We start from the raw sequence: 26,328 nt of genomic DNA on the forward strand, positions 1-26,328 counted from the left end.
GCAATCTATAGTCTGGTCCCCTGAATGCATCACATCCAACATCCTGCAGTCTATAGTCTGGTCTCTGAACGCATCAGGACCAACATCCTGCCATCTGTAGTCTGGTCCCTGAACGCATCAGGACCAACATCCTACAGTCTGTAGTCTGGTCCCCTGAACGCATCAGGACCAACATCCTGCAGTCTATAGTCTGGTCTCTGAATGCATCAGGACCAACATCCTACAGTCTATAGTCTGGTCTCTGAACGCATCAGGACCAACATCCTGCCATCTGTAGTCTGGTCCCTGAACGCATCAGGACCAACATCCTACAGTCTGTAGTCTGGTCCCTGAACGCATCAGGACCAACATCCTACAGTCTGTAGTCTGGTCCCTGAACGCATCAGGACCAACATCCTGCAGTCTATAGTCTGGTCTCTGAATGCATCAGGACCAACATCCTACAGTCTATAGTCTGGTCCCTGAACGCATCAGGACCAACATCCTGCCGTCTGTAATCTGGTCCCTGAACGCATCAGGACCAACATCCTGCAGTCTATAATCTGGTCCCTGAACGCATCAGGACCAACATCCTGCAGTCTATAGTCTGGTCCCTGAACGCATCAGGACCAACATCCTGCAATCTATAGTCTGGTCCCCTGAACGCATCACATCCAACATCCTGCAGTCTATAGTCTGGTCTCTGAACGCATCAGGACCAACATCCTGCAGTCTATAGTCTGGTCCCTGAACGCATCAGGACCAACATCCTGCCGTCTGTAATCTGGTCCCTGAACGCATCAGGACCAACATCCTGCAGTCTATAATCTGGTCCCTGAACGCATCAGGACCAACATCCTGCCGTCTGTAATCTGGTCCCTGAACGCATCAGGACCAACATCCTGCCGTCTGTAATCTGGTCCCTGAACGCATCAGGACCAACATCCTGCCGTCTGTAATCTGGTCTCTGAACGCATCAGGACCAACATACTGCCGTCTGTAATATGGTCCCTGAACGCATCAGGACCAACATCCTGCTGTCTATAATCTGGTCCCTGAACGCATCAGGACCAACATCCTGCCGTCTGTAATCTGGTCCCTGAACGCATCAGGACCAACATCCTGCCGTCTGTAATCTGGTCCCTGAACGCATCAGGACCAACATCCTGCAGTCTATAGTCTGGTCCCCTGAACGCATCAGGACCAACATCCTGCTGTCTGTAATCTGGTCCCTGAACGCATCAGGACCAACATCCTGCAGTCTATAGTCTGGTTCCTGAACGCATCAGGACCTTGGGTGACCTTGACTTGATGAATCTGGCTTGTGTGCAGTTTATTGCATGGATAAAATGAAACCTTTGTTGAATTCATGAAATGAAAGAAGTTTTTTTTTTATTATAATTTATTATTGTAAATAAACTGACCAGCAGAAAATCAGAACAAACGCTGACCTTGTTGAATCATATCAGAGCTCAGATGTTCGTATGACAACTGGATGTTTGTAGGATAACAATTGTTTTCTTCAGTTCTATAGTTTTCATCTGTGAGTTCTGGATCCCGACCAGATCTGTGGATCCAGGACTCACAGTAGTAGGATGGAACATTTTGACCATAAAAACGTTCCTTTTGAACTTGTCTTTAAGGCTCAGGAACATTTATTATGTACATCCCTGAACCTGTTGTTGCTCTGCACATCCAGACCAGGACATTACAGCTGGGCTTCTCTTTAAAGTGTCTCTATTATGCACATTTCAGTCTAATTTATTTTAATTTGCATGTCCAGAAGGCCAAGAAAAAAATCAAGCATTTGTCACAAAACCCTTTATTCATCTGATCCTCTCAGATCAGCCTCTGCCAGAAACAAGCCAACAGAGAAAGCTCCGCCCTATGTCCTGCCTGCAGGCTGCGTCTGATTGGTCAACTGCTAGGAGTATTTATACTGAGCAGTGAAGGTGGGCGGGGCTTCCTTCTTGTGAACTTGCCGAACCTGGAGAAGATGACCAATCACTGAGTCCCTCCTCCGGGACGTCACTAAAATTTTGAAGTAAAAAAAAAAAAAAAACCTCTAAAACCAATAGTTTCCGTCACCATGGAAACCGAATGTAGAGAGCTCTGGAAAACTCAAATAAAAAACTGTGCCGCTCATATGTCTGATGAATATTCAAGACTACATCACTGTAGAAAGCTCAAAAAACTAGAATTAGCATCATGGATCCCCCTATAGGCACCAGACACGCTAGCAACTGGATATTGGGAAAAAAAAGAGAGGAAAAGACAGTCTAGATAAGATTCCACAGTACTGGCTGGGTGTAGATGATGCTAGGATCGGCCATTGTTGGGGGTTGCCGTTGTTCTGAACTCATTTGTTTGTTTGGTGAACGAAGTCCGGCGGTCTGGACAATCCGACTGCAGTCTTCTGGACCGGTTCTGTTTATTGATGATGAGCACAGATGATAAAAATTTGTTCTGAATCTGAAATGTGTTCAGTCAATAAATACATCATCTGACTCCCGGCTTGTTGGCAGCAAACAGATGCAACTGATTACCACCTCAGGTGTGCCCACCTGTCCAGACAGCTGCCCATCTGCAGTCAGGAGGCTCAGGGGGCTGAACCTGGTCTGAACTGGATCTCTGTCTCTGGTCTTTCAGGTGGTTTGTTCTGGATGCTGAAACCACAGATCTGGTCGGGATCCACACCGATGGGAACGAGCAGCTGTCAGTGATGCGCTTCTCTGTTGGTGGGTGATGATGATGATGATGATGATGACGATGATGATGAAGCTGTCAGATCGACATGACGTGTTTGTGCTCCACAGACGGCAGCCTGCTGGCCGTCGGATCCCACGATAACTTTATTTACCTCTACACCGTCTCTGAGCGAGGACGCAAGTACAGTCGGTATGGAAAGTGTTCGGTGAGTAAAATCCACAAGTTTGTTCTGCTTTCATACATGAAGAACTTCAGCGTGAACTCCTTTGGAGATTTATTTATATATTTATTTTATTTATTTAAATAAATAAATAAATATTCACTTATATTCCTTCTTTTCACTACACCAGAAATGAAAAGGAGCAGGTTGAAGAAAACCTGCTCTTCTCTATATATTACCTTCAATTCGCTACAACACCGCTTACATTCACATAAAACAGAAGAAAATAATAGAAGGAAATAACAAGTTAAATTTTCTTGTCATCTTCTAAAACATAGCAACTCATTTTTATCTTTTAAAACATTTTTTAAACAAAACAATAGATGTAAAACTTTTCAGGTTAACATTTAACGCCTGCAACAGAAATACACATTTGTTTTATGGTCAGTTGAGATAATTTGGGTTGAAATCCAGCCATCGTCTACAGCACTTCCTTTCTAACTAAAATTTCTGTAATTATTCAGGTAAATTTTTGTTTTTTTGCTTTATACATTACAATTGATGTTTGTAACTAAATGAAATCTTTTTATTTTCAATAATCCAGATAAAATTAAAAAAAAGTCTATTTATGTTCTCTGTAGCAAACTTTATCGATTATTCTTAGGGTTCTTTTTTGGAACAAAAAATGAGGGCGATATTAATCTTATAAGTATTTCCTCATACTACCAAACAATAAGTGAAATCTGGTAAAATCGAAGCACAACACAACATCCTCAACGCATTCATCTCTAGAAATTAAACTTATTTAGGAATATTTTGTCTACTTTTGTTTTTATGTATATAATGTGATTTTTTCTGTATGAGTTTGTCATCTAATATGTTTTCTAAAACCTTGATTTTTAATGCTCTTTCTACGTTAACTCCATCTATAGAAAGTTAAACTTCCTGCCATACATTTAGTCTTTTCCAAATTCAGCGTGTCAAAGAAACATCTCGTGGATTTACTGGGACGCATCATCACTGATGTGTCCTGGGTTCATCAGGTGTTTTGGGTTTTGCAACATCAGACATCCTCACCCAGGCGACTCCGACAGGGTGGTCAAGTCCTGGCTTGCGTCCCGGTTGAGGCTTTCTCTGCTGCCTTGCTAGTCGATCTAATGACCCTATTCTTGGCTGTCCCTGTCACTCCCAGCTGGCTGAGGACTTTATAGAAAGAGCGACCTGCAAAGCCTCTACAGGCTACTTCTATGGGCTCGCAGAATGATAGTATTAACTTATTATCAATAATCTATCTTTTTAATTTAGTCATTTCATTTGATATTTCTCTTACAGTAGATTTAAAACCATCTGCAGAAGAAAATAAATTTGTATCATCTGCAAATAAAACACACTGCACGCAGAACGCTGTTTAGTTCTGTCATTTTGGAATTTCACTATTTGTCTGGGAATCTCCAGTCCAGTCTTCTTTATTCCAGTTCCGTGTGCTCTTTGAATGTGCACATCTCCGTCAAATCCAAATCCAAGTTTATCTTCGATTAGTTTTTCTCAACCAAATTGTTCCCCTCGCAGTTTTCTGGCACTGGGTATATTTGTAAGTTGTTCCATCGATCAAGACTTTCCAGGTTTTCACATTTTGCATCAAGTTGTTTCAGCTGGCTGTGGATTAATGATTTTGCCATATTGATTTCCTGATCTTCATTTTCAACAACTCTTTGTTCTGCTGCATCCATTCTGATTTTCAGCTCAGCAAGGCCCTCTTTAAGTTCACTTACATCTTTCTTTACGGCTCCAAAGTTTCCAGCCGTTTCAGAACGAAATATTTTGATTTCTTTTTAAATTTCGGAGACCAGAGGCGCTTTCCTCTTTAGCAGTAACTTGTGTCCTTCCTCCTTTTTGTTTTAAACCATCTTTCTCTTTATATTTCCGATTATGTGAATAACTTCTTGAAGTAACTTGAAAAGATAACTTTTATTTTCATTAAGTCGAAAATCATTCACTTTGTAACGTGTCTCTAGTGCGGCACCTGCTGGCTGCCATCTATCCACCTCATCATCTTGAGCTGTAACAATAATATCACATGCTACGTGTTCATCACGTTTCATGTGTATCACATGCTTCATGTTCATCACGTTTCACGTGTATCACATGCTTCATGTTCATCACGTTTCACGTGTATCACATGCTTCATGTTCATCACGTTTCACGTGTATCACATGCTTCATGTTCATCACGTTTCACGTGTATCACATGCTTCATGTTCATCACGTTTCACGTGTATCACATGCTTCATGTTCATCACGTTTCATGTGTATCACATGCTTCATGTTCATCACGTTTCATGTGTATCACATGCTTCATGTTCATCACGTTTCACGTGTATCACATGCTTCATGTTCATCACGTTTCACGTGTATCACATGCTTCATGTTCATCACGTTTCACGTGTATCACATGCTTCATGTTCATCACGTTTCACGTGTATCACATGCTTCATGTTCATCACGTTTCACGTGTATCACATGCTTCATGTTCATCACGTTTCACGTGTATCACATGCTTCATGTTCATCACGTTTCACGTGTATCACATGCTTCATGTTTATCACGTTTCATGTGTATCACATGCTTCATGTTCATCACGTTTCACGTGTATCACATGCTTCATGTTCATCACGTTTCATGTGTATCACATGCTTCATGTTCATCACGTTTCATGTGTATCACATGCTTCATGTTCATCACGTTTCATGTGTATCACATGCTTCATGTTCATCACGTTTCATGTGTATCACATGCTTCATGTTCATCACGTTTCATGTGTATCACATGCTTCATGTTCATCACGTTTCATGTGTATCACATGCTTCATGTTCATCACGTTTCACGTGTATCACATGCTTCATGTTTATCACGTTTCATGTGTATCACATGCTTCATGTTCATCACGTTTCACGTGTATCACATGCTTCATGTTCATCACGTTTCACGTGTATCACATGCTTCATGTTCATCACGTTTCATGTGTATCACATGCTTCATGTTCATCACGTTTCATGTGTATCACATGCTTCATGTTCATCACGTTTCATGTGTATCACATGCTTCATGTTCATCACGTTTCATGTGTATCACATGCTTCATGTTCATCACGTTTCACGTGTATCACATGCTTCATGTTCATCACGTTTCACGTGTATCACATGCTTCATGTTCATCACGTTTCACGTGTATCACATGCTTCATGTTCATCACGTTTCACGTGTATCACATGTTTCATGTTCATCACGTTTCACGTGTATCACATGCTTCATGTTCATCACGTTTCACGTGTATCACATGCTTCATGTTCATCACGTTTCACGTGTATCACATGCTTCATGTTCATCACGTTTCACGTGTATCACATGCTTCATGTTCATCACGTTTCACGTGTATCACATGTTTCATGTTCATCACGTTTCATGTGTATCACATGCTTCATGTTCATCATGTTTCACGTGTATCACATGCTTCATGTTCATCACGTTTCATGTGTATCACATGCTTCATGTTCATCACGTTTCACGTGTATCACATGCTTCATGTTCATCACATTTCATGTGTATCACATGCTTCATGTTCATCACGTTTCACGTGTATCACATGCTACGTGTTCATCACGTTTCATGTGTATCACATGCTTCATGTTCATCACGTTTCATGTGTATCACATGCTTCATGTTCATCACGTTTCACGTGTATCACATGCTTCATGTTCATCACGTTTCATGTGTATCACATGCTTCATGTTCATCACGTTTCACGTGTATCACATGCTTCATGTTCATCACGTTTCACGTGTATCACATGCTTCATGTTCATCACGTTTCACGTGTATCACATGCTTCATGTTTATCACGTTTCACGTGTATCACATGCTTCATGTTTATCACGTTTCACGTGTATCACATGCTTCATGTTCATCACGTTTCACGTGTATCACATGCTTCATGTTCATCACGTTTCACGTGTATCACATGCTTCGTGTGCTTCAAATGTTTAAATGTATCAAATGCTTTGTGTGTATCACAAGCTTCATTTGTATCACATGCTTTCACATGTGGCACATGTGAAGCACGAAAACATTTCTAAGGAAGTTTTGTGGCTTTATTAAAAAACAAATTAGAACTTCAACCTCTGAACATGTGGAGATCAGACATCCGTCTAGTCTGAGATCTGAAGTTCCCTCCATTAAATAAAACCATTAGGAAAGAAAAAGACCCCTTTAATGACATCACACTGCCTGCAGTCTTCATCATGGTGATGATGATGATGATAAAAGTAATGATAATGAGGATGAATGTGTCCAGGTGTCCTCATGAGTTCCTTGAATGTGTTCACAGGGACATTCCAGCTATATCACACACCTGGACTGGTCACCTGACAACAACTTCATCATGTCCAACTCTGGAGACTACGAGATCCTCTACTGTAAGTAGTCCGCCCAGCACCTCTGTAACACTGTGTAGGACTCTATAGAGGTTATGATGTAGTACTGTGTAGTACTGTGTAGTATTGTGTAGTAACCGCTGTGTGTTTTAGGGGATGTTCCTAATGGATGCAAACTGATCCGGAATCGTTCGGAGTGTAAAGATATTGATTGGGCCACGTACACCTGCGTACTGGGATTCCACGTGTTTGGTCAGTAAACATGACTGTGGATTTGTGTGTGTATGCGTGTGTATGTGTAAACAGCTGTTTTAACTTTGATTTGGTTCTGGTGCTGGTTTTGTCTCCAAACTTCTGAAGAACCCAAATATCTGATGAAAGAATCTGTTGCTTGTGTGTGTGTGTGTGTGTGTGTGTGTGTGTGTGTGTGTGTGTGTGTGTGTGTGTGTTTCAGGTGTCTGGCCGGAGGGCTCAGACGGCACCGATATCAACGCTCTGATGAGGTCAAATAACAGGAAGGTGATTGCGTTGGCAGACGACTTCTGTAAGGTTCACCTGTTCTCGTATCCCTGCTCCACCCCGAAGGTGAGACACACGTCCTCCATTGGACTTGAAACCAAAATGTCCTCATAAAGCAGTAAATTTAGACTTATTCTGAAACAAACACGAAGCAGAACAAGTTTCTTTAGTTCAGCTTTAGTCCAGAGGTCTGTACTACGAAGCGAGATGAACATACTTGGGATATCGCTCGGTTACCTGCATTGACTTACCCAGACATTCAGGGTCTGGATAAGCGGTACTACCAAGCTGGTTATCAACTCAGTAATTCAACCAAGGTTTTCCCATCAGGCTTCTGTCACACACTCTGGACCTTGATGAAGGTCTTCATACTCTATTCCGGATTATTGCTTATGACTTAACTGCCTGGATGCGCTCTACCACTCATCCATCTGCTTTGCCAATGGTGCACCGTGTTCCACTCATTGTGATCTGTAGAATTGATTGGTTGGCCATCCCTCCACACCAAGCGTCTTCATCACTGGTCCCTATTTACCCACAGGACTCTTTTAGTGAAAACACGCCAGAACTTCACCAACTTTTTGAAACGTTCCCATAGTAACGATCTCCTGAGGTCCTATCTGTCCCGAAAGCCCGTACAGTCTCCTGTCAGAAGTCCTTTTGGATTGCAAAGCAAAGGATTGGAGCTACTTGCAAAATTCCTATCAATTGCCTTGTTTAAAATGGAATTAATTTATTTTATCCATTTATTTTGATAGCTATCTAAGTTGTTTTAACTTCAGAATCTTGTTTTGTTTGTATTGTTTCCTTTTACCTGTCCTTCCTTGGCCTCGTTTGATCTTGTTTTGTCTGTTTTTGTATTGTTTGCTGGGGCCTCTTGCCAGGTGATCATTGTGAACAAGAAGTTCTTCTCAGTTGATCTTACTGGTAAAATAAAGGTTAAATAAATATTTAAAAAATAAAAATCAAGATCAGTGTGCTCACATAAAAGGGGCAGAATTTGCAGCCTCTGACCGATCGTGAACTTTGAGAAACCCTGCAGAGCAGCTACTTCACAAAGGAGGAGCAGACATTCAGATTATGTAGAATTTAAACACATATTCCAGTTCAAAAACATCACTGTTACCACAGCAACAGCAAAGAAGGAATGCGGGCAGAAATAGCTGACTGTTAATGCGTAAATTTGGCAAACAATATGTTATTAATTTATCAGACAGTATAAAAAGTACTCTAACGTTACAGCCCAGATGTTTCAGGCAGAACTTCCTCAGTTTCTTCTTTATATTCAATCTTAAACAAAAACATATTTCAAAGCGGTCATTGACAAGACTTTATTTCTTCATCAGAAGGATGCGTCTATCTCTCAAAACTCTTTCTCCTAAGCGCCTCCTTTAAGATCTGCATGCCGACGTCGTGAGAATGGGCGGGCTGATTTTTTCAAATTGATTGGTCAAGAGGTGGTGCTTTTATACTCATCGATCTCTTATCTAGAACATAACCTGCTCCGACGCAGGTTAGCCGTTCAGCTGAAGTTACCGGGGTGATAAACACGAACCATCATCATGGTACGGAAAACCCTGCGTTAACCCCGAAGTTACCTCAGTAAGAGAAAATCAAGCTGCGCACTACATGCCTCATGTTTATTCCAGATTTACTTCACATTTAGTCCAGGTTTAGTTCAGGTTTATTTTGGGTTAAGTCCAGGTGTAGTTCAAGTTTAGTCCAGGGTTAATACAGGTTAAGTGCAGATTGAGTTAGTTTAGTCCACATTTAGTCTAGATTTAGTCCTGGTTTATTTCATATTTAGTTCAGGCTTAGTTCAGATTTAAGGATCGGGTCCTGAGTTGGACCAGTAAAATAACTTGAAAATGTCTCAGCATTAACAAGTACTTTATTAGGTTGTTTATATTTAATGATTCTTTTAGGAAACATTATCAACAAGCTGGAATTTAAAGAGAAAAGTGAAGTCAGGGTTTGTACTCAGTTCTGTCGATTTATTACAGACATGTAATAAACAATAATTAGGACACATGAATAACGAACATACATTGAAAATGACCATTTCTACTTGGATATCTGAAAAGAAATAAAATTATTTTATCCCAACACTTCCCAATAATCAATATTTAATTAATTTTTTCTATAAGTAAAAATTATTAAAATAATAATAACGGTAATATTAATAACAGTATTAACAATAATACGACGTTTCTATAAATATTACTATGAACATTAACATATATTAAAAAATGATATATGATAAATTTAAAATAAGCTGTAATTTATTTTTTTATTTAATTTATTATATGATATTTTTTAATTATATCCGTAAGATATTTACATTTATATTTAATCTCTTATAAATGTAATTTTATTTTTAAAAAATTATTTTCATAAAAATGTATTAAAGTGACTTCTTTTTTAAAAATCTGATCTTTTTCTTTAAACTATATATATATAGTGAAATTATATAAATTATAATATATAATATCTTTTTATCTATTTGATTTTTATTTAATTATACATTTTATGTATTTTATCGGAGAAAAGTTGCTAGGTACAGATAACAGGAGGTAAGGAATTTTATTTGAAGTGAGGACTTTATAGAAAGTGATTTGAAGTGATTTGTTTAAACAATAGATCAGTAATCAATATTCTGTGTGTCTGCAGGCTCCCAGCCATAAATACAGCGCCCACAGCAGTCATGTGACCAACGTCAGCTTCCTGTTCAACGACAGTCACCTGATCTCGACAGGAGGAAAAGACACGAGCATCATGCAGTGGCGAGTGGTGGAGAAATCTCTCTCTCTTGGTGACGGCCTCATCTCTAACTCTGCATCCCGCAGAGCCAACCCCGCCCTCACCACCTCCACTTCCTCATCAACCACGCCCACTCCCAGTGTAACCACGCCCACTCCATCAGCAAACACGCCCATCCTTGAGCCAAACCCTCCACCGACCGCCAATGGGACACAGGAACCCTTACCTGAGATCCCACCCCCCATTGAATTAATCCCACCTACTTCTGAGCTGACCCCGCCCCATTCTGAGTCGACTCCTCCCCCCTCAGACAGCACAGTAAGTCTGAAGGACAGTCTTGAGCCGAGTGACGACACAGCCACGCCCAGCGATGAGGGCCTGCCCCCCCTGACCCCACCTTCATAGAGAGAGAGAGTGTGCATGTGTTCTGGTCCAGCTGCCTTTGTGGGGACCATGCCTGTTATAGGCGAAATGAGGACATCTTTTCAGGTCCTTGTTTTGGTTCTGGTTCACATTCAGATTACGTTTTAATTGCAGTTGGGCATACAATGACAAAGTGATGGTCGATACGACAGATGGATGTTTTCATCTTTAATGTCCGGTTCTCATAACTCCACTTTTAAGCCAGTGAAAAACCACGGACTCTTCCTGTTTTTAAGTTTTACTAATAATAATAATCTGTGCATCCATTAAATATTGCAAACAGGAGCTTCTAACAAAAAATTCAGCTGATTTTAGCGGGACGCTCGACTTAACAGCGGACAGAATCAGGAATTATCTGTGGTTAATGACGCGATGGTGGCTCGTGATTTCATCCTGTTAATGTGGAGGTGCAATGTTTGGAGTTCTGCCATTTATGTCTGAAATCAGCATTTCAGGTAAAAGTTCCCTGATTTGAGAAAGTTTTTTCATTTTTTAAAATGTGAAAATTGATTCAGGTGCAAAAGGGGGATTGTTTGCAATTTTTGGTTCTTATCTCTGTAAGTAATTAAACAAACCTTGGAGGAAGCAACAAGAAGTTTTGGGGGTTATTCATTTTAGATACTTGTTTTATAGTTAAGATTGTAGTAATTAAAACTATAATTTGCATGTATTAAAAATAATTTTTACTAATAAAAAATACTATTTATTAATGGGATCATATTAAAAATTCAGTTTGAACCCCCCAAGTTTGAAGAAACTGTTTGAGAACGTCAACAAACATGGTGGATGTAGTCTAAAATAAATGAACTATAAAAGTGGTTAAAAAAACTCAATTAGAAGTTTTCCAGTTTCAGGGAAAGTCTGGGTTTTAGTTAAAGAAATTTGCCAATGTTTCTGATTTGAGATGCACATATAAACAGGAAGTGTGGAACTCCAAGTTGTCCTCCAGATTAAAAGCTGTGACCTACGTGTTGTTGTTCATACTCTGACTGCAGAATCAATCAGAGTGAGACATCTTTGTAATTTAGGATCTGTGCAGCAGCAGTTTGTATATACTGCAGATGCCTGTCTGTATATTTCTGTTCATCTTTAGAGGGCAGCAGCTCCTCAACAACACTGTAAAAAAAAAAAAAACTTGGCCACTGTCATGTTCAACTCACCTCTCTGGTCCAATCATGTGACAGGAAATGTGACATCTTTATTCTGATTGGTCAGTGACTCTCAATGACTGCTGGTGATGTTTTTGTCTTTTCTGGACCATTTCTATTCAAACGGTTTTCGAATGTCTGGATGATGATGTCGCTCTGGGGTGGGGTCTTTAAGGGGTGTGGGGGTGGTATGAACGGGGGAGGGGTGGTTTCATGCTGTTGCCTTTTTTAATACTCATCTTTCTTCATGTTTTCTATGCTCGTCTCTATAAAGGGCTTGTGCAGAGTTCAGGAACTTGCCTGGATGTTCAGGGAGGGGCGGGGCCATGTGAAATGTGGATGGGGTGGGGGCAGGGTGTGGATTTGATGGGGTCTCGGGGAGTTTCTGGATTAAAGCGTTCATAATCAGTGTTCAGAGTCAACACTGATACTCATGCTGATTTTCATGTGACTGTTTTGAGCCAATCATGTCTTTTTAAACGCATTCCTGTCGGACGACAGACTGTACTGAAGATTTAAACAAAATACAAATAAATGAGAAGAAAATGACTGTTCATGTTTCCTTTGAGTCTGATTTTTAATTGTTATATCAATGCAGTTCCTGTCACAACTACGTCATTTTAAAAACAAATCTTTGAAAAGAGAAAAAAATCCAAAAATAAATTAAACCATTTATATATTTTTTCCTCTAAATTGAATATTCTATATAAAATATAAACAAAACATTCATTGTGTCAAAACCGGAATCTGAAAACAGAAATGTCTAACTTCAGTCCTCAGATGAACTGCAGAGCATTTGCAGGGGTTTTCAGTAGCGCCATCTATTGACAGCTCATCCTCTTCATCTTCATCCTACCTGTACTCTGAGATCTCTCTAGTCGGTAAAAGTCTCAACTCTTGTCTTTTATTCTGTCTCTCTTCCTATCATAATGTTTTGTATTTCTTTGATGCATTGGCCAAGATGTGTGTTCAGGCAGCCGGTGTGTTGATGTCCGGTTGCTAGCGTGTTGCATGAAGCGAAACTCAGCTGCAGCGTTATGCAAAAGACAAAGTTAAGGTTCTCAGCACTGCTGGAGAACGATTCATGTCTTTGTACCATTAAAGTCCAGAACGCAGAGTATTAAGAAAGCTCAATTATGCGTTTTCTGTCGAGTGTCCTGATAATTCTCAGACATGTGAAAAGACAGAACAGCTGACAGCATTGGTCTGTACGATCTCGAGAACATCGAGATGTTCCCTTTACGAGTTAAACACGCTCATTAGTTCTTAGTTTTCTGTGTTTTCTGACTGGTTGGGTTCTTTCAGGACATCACTCCTAAATGAAATATTTATCGATCAGGAGTCGTCATCTTCAAATGAACCACATTTCCAAACTCCAGGTTGCTTCATGGTTCCTTTGCAGAGACTCAAACAAGTCATTTTGACTTGAATTTATTGATTTGAAAGAGACATGAATGCATGTAAATTGATCTCAAAGGGAAAAATGTTTATTTTTAACAGACTTTAGCAAAGCTGTCGATGTTAAAACACAAAAATGGAGATTAAAATTAAATGAAACAAAAATATGAAAGGAATAAGTCAACATGAAGCTTAAACATTTGGTGGATTACTTTTATCACAAACTTTTATTTCTGTATTTTCTTCAGCCTTTTATGTGACTTATAGACGTGACCCGTCAGGGTTAAGTCTAAGCCGGAGAGTGACCAATCAGAGACAAGTGTGTTTGATTGACAGAAAGTTGTGGAACAACTAAACAGGATTTTATGGTTCATTCAGGCAGAATCGTGGAGCGAAATGTTGCTGTGATGGTTTTCTAGGCGTTGCAGCGACTGGTGTGGCAGCAGGTCCATTTCGGCAGGTTGCAGTTCTTCAGAATCGTACAGCCTTTCTCTCCATTATCTGCAAACAGAAACCAGATAAGAAACTGCACCTGGACCTGGTTTTATCTGGGTCCTGGTTTTATCCACACTCACCTTTGGTGTAACAGGCCTGGGGGGTCTTGCTGTTGCATTGCAGCAGCATGTTTCTGACCAGCAGGAAGTCTTCACCGTAGCACTCTATAGAATACTGAGCTGCAAAACAGAGCAGATCAGGTTTAAACTAGATTATACCGGCTCAATCTGGATTTGACGGTTAATTAACTTAATTACCCCACTGAGAGGACGATTCAACCAATTTCATCTTTAAAATTTTCATATGAATAAAATATGACATTAATATTAAATACATATTTTATGTTAAAAAAAAAAACACACATGAAAAGATTTGATAAAAACAGAATTTTTGCACCAACATAAAAACTAAAAATGATAATTAACTCAAACAATTTCTCAATGTGATGCTAAATGAAGAAAAAAATACAGCCGAATCTTTGTAAATAACCAGATTTCCATCATTAATAACAGTCATGGAGTGATAATAAAAATAAAAACATAAGTAACAACATAATTAAAATGCAATAATTAACAAATAAAATAATTGTAATAAATTATATTACAAATAATTAGAATAAAAATAGTTAACTATTCAATAATAAAAATGAAAATACTATTAATAATTTTCAAAAGTTCAAAATCGTAATATTAGTAGTAATAATAATAATAGTAATAAATATAAAAATTTTAATAAGAATATTACAATTAAAAATTGTACTTGTGCTTTTATCGGCAAGATGACTAGAAAGGCCTATAAAATATTATTAACATCATATAGTATATTATTCAGACTTAAAAACAAGCAGAAAAACCCAAAACTAAAACAGCTAAATTGAGATCAAATTAAAACTTGCATATTAATGTCAATCATTATAGGTAAAGTGTTATTGATCTGCATATTTTGATCAGTTAATCAGTTAACAGGATTAAGTCCTGTTAACCATTTGAGATAAAAAAAAAAAAAAAAAAAAAAAAAAAAAATATATATATATATATATATATATATATATATATATATATATATATATATATATATATATATATATATATATATATATATATATATATATAAAATGAAACAAATTCACTTAAATTAGTGCAGCTTTCGGAAGAGCAATTTGATTTTTTCCTTCACTCAGGCTCATGTTACTGGTCTGCATTTTGAACCTTATCGTCCTTTCAGTCGTGACTTCTCGCCTTTCCTGATACCTGTTTTATAGTAAAATTTCTCATGAGGTCGAAATCCTCTGTTTAGTTGTTTATGACATAAAGTTCTTAAGTTTATAGACAAGTTCAGGAAGCAATTTTCTGTAAAAAAAAAAAAAAAAAAAAAAAAAAAAAAAAGAGGCAGTTCCGCTACTTTAATTAGTTTTTAATGTGTAAAACACATGAATGTAACACAAAAGTAAAAGTGGTTAAAATGTTTCATCAGTTATGAAGCAGTTTGTTCATTTCTAATGAACTGGACTAGAAGAAGCGGTACCTGGACTGAAGGAAAAAGTACGTACCTGTGCAGAGAGGCAGCAACAGAAGCAGCAGCAGATAAAACTTCATGTTTCTGGATTTGTGTCGATAAAAACTCACCCAGCTGAAAACTGAGATGAAACAGAGCGAAGTTGGACTTTTATCCTCTGCTCAGACGCAAAAATACACAAGATGAACAAACACGACAGATCTCGGGACAAAATTTCAAAATTAACATGTTTGCTTACACTTTGCTCTTTGCTTCATTTCGCTGAGTCATTGGTGTCAGTACATTCTGCTGAGTCATATCTGAGGAGGCGCAGTTTTTTTTTTTTTTATGATGACTCATTTCTGGGAGTAAACGGTTCAGTGTTATGTAATGTCAGACCCCTGAGCAGAGAAGACCTCGTCAGCGAGGGTTCAGAGTTCTGACTTTCTGTTTCAGTCATGTTTCACTTCAAGTCTAACGGGGTTTTCCTCATCGCTCATCTATCAAGGTTTAACCTGCTTCACCACCAGTAGGGATAGGCGATACCAACATTTCCCCTGTCGATACAAAACCATTAGTTTATGGTCTGTTGTCATCAATTTTAATATTGATACTTCTTGCGCTTTAAAGGTAAATCCTGACTGTACAGTGTGCATTAATATAACTGCTGCAAAGGCAATATTAAATATAAATAACAGTAATAGTTGAAAGAAATGCTTTTAAAATAATAAATGATACTGAAAAAGTATCATTGTCACTATAATTTTATAAAGACAAAAAAATTCTTCAGAATAATACAAGATTTTTTACAGTTATTAATGGGAAAATTGAAAATATATAAAAGTAAAATTATAGCTTAAACTAGTGCAATAATCTCCATTTAATGAGTAAAATATCAAAACAAAATATCTTTATCACTCACAGCATCATCATAACATCATGACATCTGATTGGCGGCCATGATCATGTGACTCAGAAGGAAAATACTGTGCTTAAACTTTACACAAAATAAACTTCAACAAAGTAAAAAACAAATGTTTTTTTTTGTCTTGTCCAGCATTTAAGCAAGCAGAATGATGGTCTGGATGATGTGTTCTACTGAGCAAATTTACTTTGCCAAGGGGAGCATTACTGGTATGATGATCTCCTTGATTTTCTGGATTTTTATTTTATTTCTTTATGTATTTTGTATGATTGTAATACAGAGTTTCTACTGAAACTGAGAAAAAAAGGAAAGTTTGTAAGCTAAAAGCAAGATAAACACTATGGGCAAAAACTTTTCAGAAAAATAATTAATGCATTTTAAAACCAGTCTGAAAGCACACAAGGAGCCGGTGCTGAGGTAATAAAGCTGGTGTCATACAAGTTCTCTTTCTGGACTTTGTAGATGAACAGCTGAGCTCTGTAAAAACTGCAGTGGATTTCTGGTCTTCTTAGGAAGATCAGAGAGAAGAACATCGCAGTAATCTATACTACAACTGATAAAAGCATGGATCAGTGCCTCTGCATTGGCCTGAGAGAGGAACCGTCTCTCTGGAGATATTCCTGAGATGAAAAAATCCTGTTTTTATTATGTTTTTAATGGGATATAATAACAAGGTTCTATTCAAACACCATGGTTCTTTGCTTCTTCAGAGGGATCAAAAGAAAATGGTTGAAGTTTTAAAAGTAGTTATTCCCTGTGTGCTTCAGGACCAGCTATTAAAATTTCATTTTTGTCCTGGTTGTTCTGAAGGAAGTTTACTGTAATTTATGTCTTAATATAGATGGTTCAGTTAAGAAGGTCGTCTATACGGTGAGTGTCACCAGGCCGTGTAAAGCTGCATACATCAACATAACTATGGAAGTTTATGCTGGTGACGAACCCAAAGTCAGCATCTAGAGATAAAAGAAAAGAGATGGACCTAAAACTGAGAACGCCGTAGATCAACTTGTATTTCCCAGAAGATGTTTCATCAATGTTTCTGGAATCTGGTCTGGACTCTGGTGTACTTGGTTTATATTCTCTGAACATATCAGAAATGGCCCTGCGATGGACTGGCGAGCTGTCCAGGGTGTACCCTGCCTTTCGCCCAAAGACTGCTGGGATAGGCTCCAGCTTCCCTGCAACCCTTGATCGGACTAAGCGTTTAGGAAAATGAAGGAATGAATGAATATCAGAAATATATTCTGGTCCTAAACCGTTCTGGGATTCTGTAAACAATCAGCAGGGTTTTAAACTCTCCTGTGACTGACTGGAAACCAGTTCAAACTGGAAACCAGTTTACAGATATTAAAACTGGTGTGATGTGTTCACATCTCATAGTCCTGGTTAAAGCTCCAGCAGCATCTGGATGAGCTGCAGATGTTTGATGAACTTTTCAGGAAGTCCTGTTAAAAGCCCACTGGTTTTACTGGGAAGTCTTCTTAAAAGACAATTCTAGTAATCCAGTCGACTAGTTTTACTGGGATAACCTGTTAAAAGACTGTTTGAGTAATCTTGTCTACTGGTTTTACGTGGAAGTCCTGTTAAAAGACCATTCCATCAATCCAGTCTACTGGTTTTACAGAAAGTCCAGTTAAAAGACCATTCCCTTAATCCAGTCTATTGGTTTTACTGGTAAGTCCTATTAAAAGACCATTCCAGTACTCCAGTCTATTGGTTTTACTGGTAAGTCCTGTTAAAAGACCATTCCAGTACTCCAGTCTATTGGAGGTGAATGATGGAAGAGTTTCTCCTGATCTTTCTGGGAGACTTTTAACTTGTTGATGTCTGAATTGATAACAACAAAAAGTGTGTTTTCCTGGATGAAACAATACATCTTACATAAACGCACACTTAAATATGTTCATACTTTTCTATACACCTTTTCTTTTCATGTTTTTTTTTACATACTTTTTAATTATACATAAATACTTTAAATGTACTTTGTTCATCTCAGCGTAATGGAACATATATAAAATAATTTATCTTTAATTTGTTTTAGGAAGAATGATGACCATTCCTTCCTACAGAGTTGTCCCTTTTTCTGGTCTAAGTCCTGCAATAGTCCATGTCTTGTATGGGAATCACCACAAACTTCAACAATCAACATTGAGGATTGCCCTGATATTGACATTTGTTCCATTATCCAGTCTGTAAGGAATTTTATTTAATTTACGTGATGCAGCTGACCCTTGGCTTCAACAATAAAAGGCCTTGAAGAGTTCCATACGGGTGCTCGTCTTCACTGGACACCAGGAAAACTCAAATACAAGGAAATGACAAAAATACGGAAGTGAACACACTGAGACAAAATTTAAGAACATCCTAAAATATACAGTCACAAAATAATTATATACACAATCAGCCCTTAAAAATAGAATGCAAGCTATTTCAACAAACAAAACCTGAACAACAATAAGGACATTTTTAAGACTCAAAAGCAAAGAAAACCACAAAATCACCATCATTTTATCAGGAGGCTCTGCAGATGCTGAGGCGACCGTAAACAGAATGAAAAAGCCTTGCAGTACACAGATATATGTACATGTACATATATCATATATGTATATGTACATGTATATGTACATGTACATATATATGTACATATACATACATACAACACAACATAACCCAGATGAGAAAACCCAGCTGAACTGCTTCTTCCTCTCCAGCACTTAAACCAGTAATGAAAGACCACCACCTAGTGGTTGATCTGACATGACACAGCCATTTACACTTGATAAGGATTGATGTAACCTAAAGCTGTAACACAGTGATTGGGGACCTTTTTTTAACTCCATATTTAAATCAGGAATACATCTGCAGACTGCAGGACAGGTATCGCTAGAGAAGGAACAGCAGTAATGTTGCGTTTTCTATCACATAATGAAATATTCTAAAGTTCATCATAATATTACACACTTAATGTCTTAAAATGCAAGAAAATAAATACCCACCTTCTCACCTGAAACCGAAGTGACTCAGCTGTAAGTAAACTCTGCTCATCTAGCTGGAAGGAATGCTGACAGGAAGACAGCAGTGCATGGCCTTACTGTCCTGGGCTGGGACCTGCCTTATGATACTGAAGTGGCTGCATGAGCGGCTGCTATTCCAAGCGGTGAGTGACAATGTTTACTGTGTTTATTTTTCTTTTTAATAATATTGTTAATGTGTGTCTGTTTACACAGAGTGCTTTGCTAACATGTTAGCATGGTTTCCTTCAGCAGCAATCGTACTCAACATGATGGCTGACGATTTATTCACTAAATATACAGAGATACATGTGTCTTATCAACGAAGCGGGGTCAGAAGTATCATATCTTCAAGCAAGAAATGTTTTCTGGTTTTTAATTGAAGGTGATTTCAAGGACAGGCTGACAGGTGAAGCATCTCAGGAAATGTCCGAAGGACGTCAAGATTTGGGACCTTCTGAAGGAGAGAGCAAAATCGATCCCAAGATTTTTCCAAGGAATTCAGAATCTCTCAATCCTCATACCAATATGAAACTTTTTATAAACTCAAAACAGCCTAGCTTATATCATGCTGTTTATGGTCTATGTTTATAATTAGTCTCGAAGACAAAGTCAAACCAACTTTGTGCAAAGTCCTTCATATAAACAAAGATGCATTAAAGATGACAATAATGACTTGTTTTCCAGTCACTGAGAGAGAATTTTGTGGCCTGTCATGGAGGATGATGAAGATGGGGAGGAATGCTCCTCAGATAATAAATGCAGACCTCTTGGATATCTGAGGAACATTGAAAACAGTATATATTGTATAATTATGAGTAACTAGGACGTTAAACTACACATACTGAAAACAGGTTTCAGGCTTTTTTTTTTTTGGCATGATGATTGAGTTTCACTTTTATTATATTTAGCATTATATGTAATAAGTAAAATTGCTCTGGTCTCCTTTTTATTTTACTGATGTGCAAACATAAAGCAAGTTTGCTCATTTTATAATGTATCTTTCAGGAGAACATTTGTAGAATCTTAAAGGACCACGAGTTGCAAACAAAACAAAAGTGGGTTGTGGTGCAGAGGCCAAAGCACTGATACCTGAGGAACACCAGAGGTACCAGGCTGGTTGTGGATATGAAGCCAAATACAGAACAAGACATTTTAACATATTCGCCGAAAAGATTTATTAACTTATTATTTACTGAACATTTTTAGAACAAGAAACTGAGAAGCAACAAAACACCAAGAAGACAACAGTAATGTCAGCTGAGAAAATAAACTCTTCCAGCTCAGAAGGAAGGCCGAAAGGAAAACAGAAGAATAATTAACAAAGGCCGGGTGACTATCTCTCTTATATCTATACCATAATTCTACGTCTGAAAATCTGTAATTTCTTGTCTAAAATGGTAAAATCTATACACTCTGACTGCATGTAGCTGGCATGTCGTTACTCATGCTGATCACCTGCTGATTAGTTGACATTTTACAACAAGACAAAGAGGCCAAAAGCTCGTCGACGACACCTTTCCTGATGAAAATATACAACGTCAAGTCTGCAAGAGGACTGATTTTAAGCAGCAAAAAAGCTGTGGTGTTCAAAATGGGGTTAAATTTAGCTTCTTCCATCAGGATCAGAATAATACTGGGCAGGAACAGCAGTGTGTAAATCAGCAGCACTGCAACCAGAATGGCTACAATTCTTCGTTTTTCATCAGCAGGGACACTACGAGCTGCTGACAGGGCTTTACTGGTCCCAACCAGGAAGAAGATGAACAGAGGGAAGGGGAGGAGGAGAAAGACTCCACATACGGTATCTATGAGCTGAAAACTAGCCTTAAAGAAGGTGGGGATGACGTAAACAAGAGGAAGCATCCAGACCACGACACAAACAACCACAGAGTTCTTGATGTTTCTTCTGAATCTGAACCACAGCGGCTGAGTGATCATCAGATACCTGCAAAGAAACATAGACGCTAATACTGCTGAAGAGCTTCAGAAATAAAGTATTTAATCGTCAGAGCTGTACATTGACACCAGATCGACACACTAAATATATTTTTACCTTTCCAAGGAGATGCACACCATGAATCCAACACTGGCCATTAGACCAAATATATGGAGGCAAAAAGTGAATATATTAAAGTGTTCTGCTTTCCATGCAGCCTGACAGCAGAGCTGAATGAGATCAGAAACCAGCAGGTTGATCATGTAGACTGGAGTAATGTGATCTTTTCCTACCTGCAGAAAAATATTGATACATGTTACTAAATAAGTATGAAATGTTTTCTGAACTTCAAGTGGCCATGATTTACAACATATCTATTTATATATTCAATAATCTAATGTATGGTTGGGTTCAGAGCTGAGCTAAAATGAAGTCCATCTTTTACAACATTCATTGTACTGAAGAAGGTCAATCTGATACACACCAGAGAATAAACTGCAGCGATGGCCACCAGAGTCAAAGGAAGTCCAGTACAGACGATGATCCAATGCACCACATTTATGGTAAGTTCTGCTGTACTGGCATTATTGTAATCATAGTTGTAATCAGTGTCATAGATATAAATGTTGCTATAATCAAAGCTTTGATCTCCTGAGGTTGTGTTGATGGAGAAATCTTCCATTCTTCAGCGTGAAACCTGCAGTTGGACAGATGAGGTTGTGTGAAACCAGTTAGGTTATTTTTCTATTTCTAACACTGTTCAATAATATACTGACAATTTTCATGTGCTGTTTTTAAAAGATTGATAAATGAAAACTGGTAGCATGTGCGTCTCACTGCATGTTAGATGCAGACGAGTACAAATTAGGAAAGAACATATGCCTTGAACAAAAACAGTCTAAATGCAAAAGTTAGACTTGTTTCATCCCATCATCAGTTACTTATCACTGTCAATTATGAAGATGATTCCTGATGATGCACCCCCCCTTTCCAATCTTCTTACATGGGTCTATCAATAACCAACAAACCCTATTCGTGCTTGCACAAAGGGTAACTATATCTTTTCTGTGTTTTTGGAATCTGATATGTATGGTCTCATCAAAAAGTTGTTTTTACTGGTAATACATGGTGTGCTCCCCGGCCAGCATCGGCAGGTGTGAGAAAACATTGATTACTGGAATTTTTTCAACTAATGGGTAAAAAGGTTTTTTTTTTTTTTTTTAACTGATAATACATGCGGTGCTCCTTACATATATGTGTGTGTGTATATATATATATATATATATATATATATATATATATATATATATATATATATATATATATATATATATATATACACATACATACATACATATATACACACACACACATTATATATATATATATATATATATATATACATACATATATATATATATATATATATATATATATATATATATATATATATATATATATATATATATATATATATGTACATATACATACATATATACACACACACACACATTATATATATATATATATATATATATATATATATATATATATATATATACATACACATATATACATACACATATATACATATTACATACATACATACATACATATATATGTACATATACATACATATATATATATATATATATATATATATATATATATATATATATATATATATATATATATATATATATATATATATATATATATATATATATGTACATATACATACATATATAAAGACTTTATATTCTTAGTAAAGGCAATGGCGTTACAATGATGGGAAAAGTAATTAGAGTACTCCATTATAAAAAAAAATAATGCAGTTAGTAACGCCTTTATACATAAACACCATTACTCCCAACAATGTTGATTAGTGAGAGGGTCTTTGATAGAGAAGTTTATGAAGTCTGTAGGAAAAGTAATATATCATTGGCAAAAAGACTTATTTTGTGTTTTATATTTTTCCCTGGATGCCTTTGAAATCTTTAATTTGCTTGATAGCAGCTGCTGAAGATTCAATAAAGATAGCAAATAGTGAGGGTGAAAGTGGACAGCCTTGTCTGGTGCCTCTCTGTAAACTGAAGCTTGGTGAAATTTGGTCATTAGTCTTCACACAGGCCTTGGGTGAGTTGTATAATATTTGTATCCAGTCCATAAAAGAGGGTTCAAATCTAAATTTGTGTAGAGTTGCTAATAAAGATTTTCAGTTAACTATGTCAAAGGCTTTCTCTGCATCTAAAGAAATACTTATTGTTTCTAAACTCTTAATGGTAGTCTATAATATTGATAAGTATAATATTGATTGGAGGGCTTTGTGGCGTTCTTCTACTGAGAGAGGTGATTCCAAGGCAGTTGCCTGTACATAATTTTTTTAGGAAGATTGATGCTACTGAGAAAAGGATTATATTGTTGTCTGATGGATTCATTTGTAGTGTGTATAAGTTTTGGTAAAAGTCCCTGAATACTAAATTTATTTCTTGATGGTCATGGTCCCTGATGAGTATGAGATATTTTTTTCCTTACTCATTTTTACCTGACTGACTAAATATTTCCCAGACCTGTTGGCATATTTAAAGTTCTCCAAGAAAAGTGTTTGTTGTAGAAGCTGTGTTTTCTTCTTCAGTATTTCATTTAGCTCTATCTTGGCCTTTCATATTTTATTCAAGATGTCATCACCCAGGGAGACACCATTGGCATCCTCCAGCGTTTTAATTTCAAGTTCTAACTGTGATTTTCTTGCATTCTCGTTCTTTTTCTTAGAAGATGAAAAACAGATTATTTGTCCTCGCATTACAGCTTTTCCTGCTTCCCACAACATGCATGCTGATGTTCCTAAAAGGTCATTATTTTGTAAATACTTATTCCACTCTTTTTTTAAAGAAACTAATGAAGTCAGTATCTTTAAGTAATGATGTGTTGAGTCTCCAGTTTTTAGAAGTTAAAGAGTTTTTCATAACTCCTCCTTTTCGAAGTTATATAATCTCGAAGTTTGGCATAATTAGGGACCTGTCCTTTTGATTGACAGGTACCCAATATCCCTCTTCAAGAAGGAAGAATGTAGAACAGCTGTGGTTTTTAGTGTGACTTAACTTTAGCTTGTTTAACTCCATTAACTGGTTAGATGCTCTCTTCATCTATTTCTCTACATGACCTCTTTCTTTCTTTCTTTCTTTCTTTCTCTCTCTCTCTCTCCCTGCCTGTATGAACAGGGCTCAGCTGATCCCAGTTTTGCTGTTAGCCAACCAGAGACAGTGCAGGTCAGGTGTTTGTGAAATTTGGGATTACTGTCATAGATTGGTGGAGGTGTGGACCCAAATGCAGAGAAGGACAGGCCGGCAACAACGTAAATGCTGAAATATCATTTAATCACTAACTAAACTCTGAGCAGAACACAAACATAATGAACCAGCACTGAAGAACAGAAATCAAGTGGTACATATACACACAAAACAAGACAAAGGTGGAATGACTTAACTAAATGAAACCAGGTGAGCAAATGAACAGCAGGCAAAACAGGAAACAAGACACAATGGAGCAATACAGGGAAAAGTACAAAAAAGAAAAAAAAACAACAACAACAAAAAAAAACAGGAACCCAGAACTGAAGACACAAAAGGTCCAAACCATGACATAAGACATTAATTTGTTTCAATAATTACCATGAATCATACCCAGTGGAACTTTCTTTTAGGAGTCTGTTTCAGCCCATCAGACCTTTGAGACACAGCTAAGCTAAACTTAACGTTAGCCTGCCCACGAGCATGCTAGTTCTGGAGCATAAGTTACCATGATTACTCAGCGGGCATTCAGATAAGCCACGGTGATGGAAGTCTCTCTTAAAAGAGACAAATTTATCAAGTTAAGCCAGGCTTTCCCTTAATCCAGCTTTTTGGAACTCCCCTCTGGAACGGCAGAGAGACGTCTGCAGTCCGTGGTTGGTTGGATTATTTTCAAGGGAAGTAAAACAGTGATCCTGACAAGCCTCCGTAAAGTCGTGCTTCAGAGGACACACAAAGGACATTTTGGAATTGAGAATTGTAAGACAAGAGCTTATGATGTGATGTATTTGCCATGAGTTAATCATGAGATCATAAGTCACGTATAAAACGACATGTGCGACATGCTTAAAATATCGAAGGAGGAATCCAGCTGAGCCTTTTTGACCACATTGGGTGCCAGAAAAGCCGTATAAAAAGGTAGTTCTGCAGGAAAGACTAGTTACTGACTACAACTTGTTGCCAGAACTCTGCAGGCTGCACACCACATCAGCAGATGCTGTGATAACTTCTCTGAAAGCTACTTCCTCTAGACATGGGCCGCCTGATAAAATCTTTTCTGATAATGGACCACATTTTTTCTGAACGAGCTTTGAAACAGCTTTCTGAAGAGTGGAACTTTTTTCACTTCCAGTCCACACTATCCACAGTCTGATGGGTTTGTGGAAAGTCGGTGCAGATAGTGAAATGACTGTTGCAGAAGACTGAAGGAGACTGAAACCCACTTCTACCAGTCTGTTGGTGTACCGCTCTGCACCACTGGAGACCTCCGTGTCCCCTGCACTTAGGCCCAATGTCCCCATTCATAAGAACCTTCTGAAGACGATGGAGGGGACAGTGTAAAGCAGTTCAAACAACAAAAGTCAAAACAGATGTTCAACTTTGACAAACAAACTGCCCAAGCTGAATGCTGGAGACCATGTAAGATTCAGACAAACGCAGCACATGAGCGCGCCGAGCACATGTTCTCTATGAGATTAACCACAGGTCTTCCAACATGAAGACTGAGGATGGCACACAGGTGGCTTCTGAAAGAAAAATCTACTGCAGGGCTCTCCAACCTTTTATCTTCTGAGAATTACTTTTAAGCAATGAAAACGCAACAGAGCTACTTATGTCAAGTAACATTTATTTACATTGCCTTTCCTCATTT

General features: G+C 37.8%; 3 protein-coding genes across 4 annotated transcripts in view; 1 reads left to right on the forward strand and 2 right to left on the reverse strand.

Moving 5' to 3' along the window:
* eml4 (EMAP like 4) overlaps nt 1–12,276 on the forward strand; it is a 33,067-nt gene extending 20,791 nt beyond the window's left edge. For both annotated transcript variants that reach the window (XM_079248532.1, XM_079248533.1), the window contains exons 19-24: nt 2,629–2,717; nt 2,796–2,893; nt 7,230–7,317; nt 7,429–7,527; nt 7,730–7,860; nt 10,465–12,276. In XM_079248532.1, the coding sequence (XP_079104658.1) occupies nt 2,629–2,717; nt 2,796–2,893; nt 7,230–7,317; nt 7,429–7,527; nt 7,730–7,860; nt 10,465–10,959 (1,000 nt within the window). In that variant the 3' untranslated portion in view covers nt 10,960–12,276. The remainder of the gene's footprint in view (nt 1–2,628; nt 2,718–2,795; nt 2,894–7,229; nt 7,318–7,428; nt 7,528–7,729; nt 7,861–10,464) is intronic.
* Nucleotides 12,277–13,741: 1,465 nt separating this feature from the next.
* On the reverse strand, nt 13,742–15,798 carry LOC306762191 (uncharacterized protein). Its single transcript, XM_079248612.1, has 4 exons — nt 15,772–15,798; nt 15,568–15,654; nt 14,099–14,197; nt 13,742–14,024 (listed from the first exon to the last, which is right to left on the reverse strand). Exons 1-4 carry the CDS (start codon nt 15,788–15,790, stop codon nt 13,939–13,941), a joined length of 291 nt encoding a protein of 96 aa, XP_079104738.1. The 5' UTR covers nt 15,791–15,798; the 3' UTR covers nt 13,742–13,938.
* Nucleotides 15,799–20,855: 5,057 nt separating this feature from the next.
* LOC306762277 (mas-related G-protein coupled receptor member A4-like) lies at nt 20,856–21,545 on the reverse strand (the record flags this gene model as incomplete). The annotated part of the gene is made up of 2 exons (XM_079248719.1): nt 20,856–21,396; nt 21,505–21,545. The coding sequence occupies 2 exons, from the start codon at nt 21,543–21,545 to the stop codon at nt 20,856–20,858; spliced, it is 582 nt and encodes a 193-aa protein (XP_079104845.1).
* Between the last annotated feature and the right edge of the window lie 4,783 nt (nt 21,546–26,328).

This window comes from Telmatherina bonti, assembly GCF_933228915.1.
Source record: "Telmatherina bonti genome assembly, chromosome: 11".
Classification (NCBI taxonomy): Eukaryota; Metazoa; Chordata; class Actinopteri; order Atheriniformes; family Telmatherinidae; genus Telmatherina; species Telmatherina bonti.